The sequence below is a fragment of the Oratosquilla oratoria genome, chromosome 40 (assembly GCF_046742065.1).
Source record: "Oratosquilla oratoria isolate Oo_2021 chromosome 40, ASM4674206v1, whole genome shotgun sequence".
Classification (NCBI taxonomy): domain Eukaryota; kingdom Metazoa; phylum Arthropoda; class Malacostraca; order Stomatopoda; family Squillidae; genus Oratosquilla; species Oratosquilla oratoria.
The window spans coordinates 27,960,834-27,968,333 of record NC_134816.1 but is presented as its reverse complement, the minus strand read 5'-3'; the positions used below and the strand labels follow the sequence as shown (position 1 = coordinate 27,968,333).

The window sequence follows — 7,500 nt, the reverse complement described above, 5'->3', positions numbered from 1 at the left end:
AGGAAGTAGATCTCCGGCCTGGTGGCGATCTCCTTGAACATCTCCACAAATTCCTGGCTCCCGATTCGACCTCGACTGCAGTCTGTCTTCGTCAGGTCAAACTCCTGAAGGGAAAGAGGTCACATGAAAGAGGAAGAAAAAAAATAGATAAACAGATAAATGTATAGATAGATAAATAGATATATGATAGACAGATAGATGAAGAAAAATAGATAAATAGATAAATATATAGAGATGAATAGATAGATAGATGAATGAAAATAAGTAAATAGGTAAATGATTAAATGAAGAGATGAATGAATAAATAAATAGATAAATGAATGAATAAGCATATAGGCAAATGAATAGATAAATAAGTAAACAAATAAAAATATAAATAAGTAAATAAACTAATGAATAAGTGAATAGGTAAGTGAATAAATGAATAGATGAATAGAAAAATAAACGAATAGATATATTAATAGATAAATGAATAAATCAGTAAATAGGTAAATATTTAAATAAATGAATAAATGAAAAATAAATAGATAGGTAAATGAAGAGATAAGTAAATAAATGAATAAATAAATTGGTGAATAAATGAATGAATGAACAGATAAAATATTGATAAATAGAAATTTGAATTAGTATATAAATAGATCAATAGGCAAACAAATAGACAAAAATAAATAGACAGACAAATAGATAAATATGTGTGGCATTATGACGTCTGGAATTAATTAAGCTCTTCCATTGGGATTCAAACCCTTGAATGAGCGACTGCTTACTATAAACCAAGGACCATACTAATGCACCGCGACGACCCTACAACATGGACCTCCCAGTGGGATAGATTATTAATTCTTTATATATCTTATTCTGGTTGGTTACGAAGTTAGATGAGAAATTGGGAGGAAGTGGGGGTGGGAGGGGGAGGGGGAGGTGGTTATGGGTGGGGGGAAAGGAGGGAGCTAGACAGACACTAACATGCTCCCCCCTCCCCCTCCCCCTCCCACCCCCACTTCCTCCCAATTTCTCATCTAACTTCGTAACCTCGTATTCGGTCACAAAGAAAGTTAACTCAGCCGAGATGGGGTTTGATGACGTCATCTTAGGTCCTCTTCCTCCTCCTCCTCCTCCTCCTCCTTTACTTCCTTCTCCCACTCCTTCACTTCCTCCTCTTCTTCCTCCTTCCCTTCCTTCTCCTCTTTCTCTTTCTCTTTCTGCTCTTCCTTCTTCTTTTCCTTCTCTTCCTCTTTCTTCCCTTCCTAATCCTCCTAATCCTCCCTTTTTCCCCCTTCGTTTCCTCCTCCTCCTCCTCCTCCTCCTTCACTTCCTCCTCCCCTTCCTCCTTCTCTTCCTCCTTCACCTCCTCCTCCTCTTTCTCTTTCTACTCTCCCTTCTTCTTTTCCTTTTCTTCCTCCTTCTTCCCTTTCTAATCCTCCTCCTCCCTTTTTCCTCCTTCTCTTTCTCCTCCTCCTCCTCCTCCTTCCTTTCCTCCTCCTCCTCCTCCTCCTTCTTCTCTTCTTAATCCTCCTCCTCCTTCTTCCATTCCTAATCCTACACCTCCTCCTCCCCTTTTCTCCTCCTCCTCTTTCCCTTCCTCCTCCCCTTCTCTTCCTCCTCCTCCTCCTCCTTCTCTACCTCTATCAAAGAGTAATAAAATTGACTCAATGTAGCAGCCAAGTGATTCTAAACGGGAGGGGGAGAGGGGGGGAGGGAAACGACCTGGGGGAGGAGAGAGTGGAGAGAATTAGCTCCCCTCCTCTCCCCACTCCTATGGGGAGCTATGGCGTCCTGAACAAAAACGTGTGTTGTCATCCAAAGGAAGGTGATGGTAGCAAGCTTCATATATTTTGACAACATGTGTAGCCAGGGTCACATACTCTATAGCACCGTGGTGGCAAACTTTGATGATTCTCTTCTGTCCGATGCCGCGCGATTCTATTCAGACGAGACCGCGGGCGGTTGGGGTCCGGTCCAGCCGTCGTCGTCCTTTTTTTTTTTTTTTTTTTTTTTTTTTTTTTCTTTGTCACAATGGACGCGTCCGGCAGGTCTCTCAGGTTTGCATCAATATTGCAAACTCGATCTTCATCGGCTTTGCAACGTTGCACCGACCCGAAGCATCTCATCTGTCATCGCACGTTCGACATTCTCTTTTGTCGACCGAGTTTCCACTTAAGCACGAGCTCAGAGCCATACCCCATCCGGACCGCAGTCACGCAGAGTGACATAGACTTCACGTTATAGGGTGCTGAGTGTATGGAACATATACAGGGACTATGTTGACACCCATATGGACCAGAGGCGCGCAGAGTTCACGTGTAGGACACTGGTGGCATATGATTTATGCATTTAATATTCTAGGGACTGTGTTGACGCCACCACGGACCAGAGGTACGCAGAGTTCACGTGTAGGGCACTGGTGGCATATGATTTATGCATTTAATATTCTAGGGACTGTGTTGACGCCCCCACGGACCGGAGGTACGCAGAGTTCACGTGTAGGGAACTGGCGGCATACAATATATGGCGACCCGGGAAATGTGGGTAGGGTAGATCAAAGAATACTGAGGTGGTTTTGTAACATGCAGAGAATGCATGAAAGGGAAGACTAGATAAAATCACGAGGGAAGCAAAGGTGGATGTAGCTGGTTTGAAAGGAAGGTAATGAATGAGTGGATGAAGGTGGAGAGGTGGATGGAATAAGCTCGAGAGAAGAACTAAGTGGATGAGGTGGATAAGTGGGGATGAACGAGGCTTTGGATGCAAGAGGAATGTCTGTCGAGCAGGAAAGAGAGAGAGAGAGAGAGAGAGAGAGAGAGAGAGAGAGAGAGAGAGAGAGAGAGAGAGAGAGAGAGAGAGAGAGAGAGAGAGAGAGAGAGAGATCAAATGATAGTGTGTGGAATTATCTCGATAGAATGACTGAGAATGATGTGAATGAGTGGGATGAACGAGGCTTCGAATGAAAGAGGAATGCCTGTTGAGTAGGGAGGAGAGAGTGCAAAAGATAGTGAATGGAGGGATATTGTGAATAGATGAAAGGATAACGCGGCCCAAAAGGATATTATCCTCATCCATTTCATGTCACCTCGAGTGGATGATGAGTTGGATTACTGTATGTTCGTTGCTGTGTTGCCCTTGACCCGAGCGGTGTGCCGGAATTAAGAGATGACCCCATCATCCACTAGACCGGGAGGGGCTTTAAATGGGTTTTAGTTGTATAACGTCAGTGTGTGCTCGGCCACCCCTCTCATAAAGGGGAAAGTATCTTTGGTATATGTATCATTAAAATCTATTTCCTTTTATCCACACCAGTCTGATGTAATTTCGATGGAAAAAATAATCTACAACTCACACCAAGAGTAAACTAGAATAATTTGAGTCATGGTTACATCTGTATTCAAGATAGCTGTTATTGATTTGGGAGGAGCTAATGTAGCTGACTAAAATGTTGAGGATTTTATGGTCAAAAACTGACTGTGTCCCAACGTTGACCCAACGCACCAACGCTCCAAAGGCCCAACGCCACAGCAGGGCTGAAGAGGTCAGTCGCATGCAGTGGATATGCATCTCCTTTAAAAACGTTCCAATACTGAAATAGTATCCATGGTGGGCTTGGGCTGGAAAAGTGTCCGAATATGTTAGTTGGGAAACAAATGCTCTATGGGGACAATATTCATGATGGCAAGGATAAGAGTAAATGATAATTGTATTAGTGATGATGGTTAATAGGAGTTTGTTTTAATGTCCTTGATGAGATTAACAGCGGAAGCCAAAAAACGAGAGTAGGGATGATGATGATGATGATGATGTTGTTGTTGTTGTTGTTGTTCATGGCCGTTCGAACAAGGAACCATATATAACCTTGGAAGAGTTCCCTCCAGGGGAAATACCTTACCTGGAGCTTCTGTTTCACCCGGACGGTGGCGACCTTGTCGTCAAGAGTTTTGATGAGCCGGATGCAGGTTGTCTGGTCGATGCAACCCGTGGCATCCCTCGTGGCCTTCTCGAAGATCTCCTTCAGCCACGTGTCCCTCAGGGTCTGGTTGTTCTCGACGGCGTCAGGAGCTGTGACGAGAGAAAGGGGAACAGTAAGAGGACGTGGAGGGTCTCTGGTAAGTCTGAAGGTTCTTCGTGGGTCCCGTTCTGGACCAAAAGGTCTCCAGTCGGGAGATTTTATCACTGCGACTAATTCTTTAAGTGTCTGGAAGCAACCAAACTCAAAATATGATCAAATAGAACAAGTGCCCGAGGGTACTCACTCACCATCCCATTCCCACGAATTGGTAAGTGAGAAACCCCTGGTAGGGCAAGCCCTGTCAGTTGTGATAAGCCACTGTTTTTTTTTTTTTTTTTTTTTTTTTTTTTTTTTTTTTTTTTTTTTTTTTTTTTTTTTTTTTTTTTTTTTTTTTTTTTTTTGTTTGGGTTACCTCCTCGCCTGGCCAGGGGTGTCGGGAATCAACACGAAAAGCAAGCAGTGGGGTCAGAGAATTGAATTCAACGACCTCCTGCTCATGAGTTCGACACGGTATCCACTAGACTACCTCGAGGCCTAACCCGAGGGTAGAATCAAGTTTAATAACCAAATGAGGGTTAATATTTTCACTTACCAAAAGGAGAGTGTCATGGAGAAGACACATGAAACATTCTTAGGGAAGCTGGGCCAGAGAAGGATAAGTGTCCTTCTACACACAAAAATAGAAGTTAATTGAGCTTGATTGAATCCATGACACAGTTAAGGTATGGGGGTCACACAAAAAATCTCATGGCGCCATGTGGTACCCAGCATATGACCAGCGTCACGCGGTACGTCAAGGGTGACATTTTGACACCTTTCCTTCCCTTGAGAGTTGCCACCCACTTACCTTACCGGAAGGTAAGTACCAGTGAGATAAGACCATAAGAATGAAGGAGACTGCAAGAGACCATAAGACCTACACTGGGTAGATGGGTGGAACAGGACTGTGGTAGACAGAATCGAGAATGGGTACCATTTAGCGCAGATGGATAGACAGGAGAGAATGGGAACCATCTGTCGCAGAAGGGAATGTGTACCATCTAACGCAGATGGATAGAAGAGAATGGGCACCGTTTAGCGTAGATGGATAGACAGAGAAGAGATGTGTACCATCTAACGCAGATGGATAGACAGATGAGAATGTGTACCATCTGTCACAGATGGATAGAGAAAAGAGAGGATGAGTACCATCTGGGGGGTAGATGGGATTAAGGATGAATAAAATCACATGAGGACATTTGGGGGTAAATACTAAAAAGAGAAAACGTGGTAAAACGGTTCATCAAGGACAAGTAAACCCTTTGGCCCAGAAAAAAGCTTCTTTGTTTGAAGTCACCGAGAGGAAGATCAGTAGCTGTCACCATGTTAGAGTCAACAATAACCAGGGTTTCCATCCTAGAGGGTAATAAAGCACCGTAGGGGCTGAGGCATCGATGAAGTAAATAAGAGGCTGAAGGAGGGCATGTAGAAGAACGGAGGGCTGGTTAAAAGTAATCAGGATTGTTTCTTATTGAAGGTTAATTGTGGCAGTGATGGATGGCTCATGGGATGTCGTTGGGGGAAAGGGGGGAGGGAGAGAGGGGGGAGAGGGGGAGAGGGGAGAAAGGGGAGGAGAGGGGGAGACGAATGATTCGACCTGAACAACGAAAAAGATCGATGATCTGATCTAGAGGCAACAAGGTCACAGAGTGGACTGTGAGGGTTTGCCCCCTAGAGGGTGAAAATCGCCCAGGGTTAGCGTCCAGAGCGGAAAAGCAGCTAAAGAGGAACAACACCGATGGATTCATCTCCTTGGGTTTGTAACGCCTTCAATTCGGATACCCCGGCTAGACTGAGAATATGATTTTCACTCAAATAAAAGCGACTGGTATTTGTAACAATAAACATACAAACAAACAAATGAACGGATAAGTAAGTAAACAAATTGATGAATGATTAAGTAAAGAAAGAAAAAAAAGTATTTAGATAAATAAACAGATACATCAATAAAACTAACAAACAAATAAGCGAATATGTAAGTAAATAGATAGATAAATACATCAATAGTTAGATAAATCAATAAATCGATAGATCAATGCGACGCCATATTGAAGGGGTTGAGTACGAATAAAGTTGCTTGGGACTCTCTCTCTCTTTCTCTCTTTCTCTCTCTCTCTCTCTCTCTCTCTCTCTCTCTCTCTCTCTCTCTCTCTCTCTCTCTCTCTCTCTCTCTCTCTCTCAGAGGACTGGCTCCAAATGGGGAACCGCGTGAGTTCCATGCACCCTACGCAGATGTTGAAATTGTGTTTCTTCGGTAGTGTTGGTAACACTGACTTTGAAATCGTGTTTCTTCGGTGAAGTTGGTATTGCTGACAACTATAATGTGTCTTGTGAAGATCCAGAGTATTTTAGTCGTCAGAGGGGCCAGTCAGAGGATTCTCGATTGAACTGAGCTTCCAGCAACCGTGACCCTAGTTTCAGGACTCGAACCATCCCCCGAGAGGGTAATAAAATCGTCTGTAGCGCCAGTGTTGGAGATACAATACAATCAGGTCGACGGTTCGTGGCGGGTGAAGGGTTAAAGGCGCTGTGTGTAGAGCTGCTGGTACACCAGCTGCTGGGAACCAGCTGTAGCTTGCTGGTCCGTACCAGCTGCATCTACTTTTTTTTTTTTTTTTTTTTTTTGTAAATGATATTTCATCACGGGTACTGTGACATAGTGATTCAATCATGGGAACTTTATGGAAAAAAGAGAAAATTAGAAAGAGAGAAAGAAAAAAGATAAAAAAGAAAAATAGAAAAGTACCTCATCTGTTCGTATTTATCATTCTAGTTCATTTCATTCTATTCTTTATCCATTTTATATAATTCCATATAATTTGATTCGTTTTGTTTTCATTTTACCCTTTTTTGATGATTTAACTCTATTCTATATATTTATTTTATTTTATTTATTTTTATCTAATTTGATGTTCTGTAACTTCCGGCATAGGTACATTGATTGGATCTAGGCCTAGATAGTGGGGAAAATAGAGGTAAGGAGATGTGGGCTAGATTTCTAGAGGGTTAAGCCTAGATTATTATTGTTATCATTATTATTATTATTATCATCATCATCATCATCATCATCATCATCATCATCATCATCATCATCATCATCATCATCATCATCATCATCATCATCATCATCATCATCATCATCATCATCATCATTACTACTACTATCATTATTATCATTATTATTATTATTATCATTATTATTATTATTATTATTATTATAATTATTATTATTATTATTATTATTATTATTATCATCATTATCATTATTATTATTAATATCATCATTATCATCATTATTATTACTTTTTTTTAATGAACACATCTACGAAGGTCACCCAAATCACGACCGTCATAATAGTATAGACCAAGGGTTCTCAGCCTTACTTGGCCCATTCACCCCTTTCACCATTTGTCTGAATGTCATTCCCCCCTCCTTTCCAAGATTGCCTGTTTCAAAAAGT

At 41.9% G+C, this 7,500-nt stretch overlaps 1 protein-coding gene across 3 annotated transcripts in view; it reads right to left on the bottom strand.

Annotated features, from left to right (window-relative positions):
• Window positions 1–7,500, bottom strand: part of LOC143020730 (inactive phospholipase C-like protein 2) — a 208,285-nt gene that overhangs the window by 38,671 nt on the left and 162,114 nt on the right. For all 3 annotated transcript variants that reach the window (XM_076177430.1, XM_076177431.1, XM_076177432.1), the window contains 2 exons: window positions 3,881–4,050; window positions 1–104 (listed from right to left, as the gene is read on the bottom strand). The exon at window positions 1–104 is cut by the window's left edge and continues 9 nt beyond it. In XM_076177430.1, coding sequence (XP_076033545.1) covers window positions 1–104; window positions 3,881–4,050 — 274 coding nt within the window. The remainder of the gene's footprint in view (window positions 105–3,880; window positions 4,051–7,500) is intronic.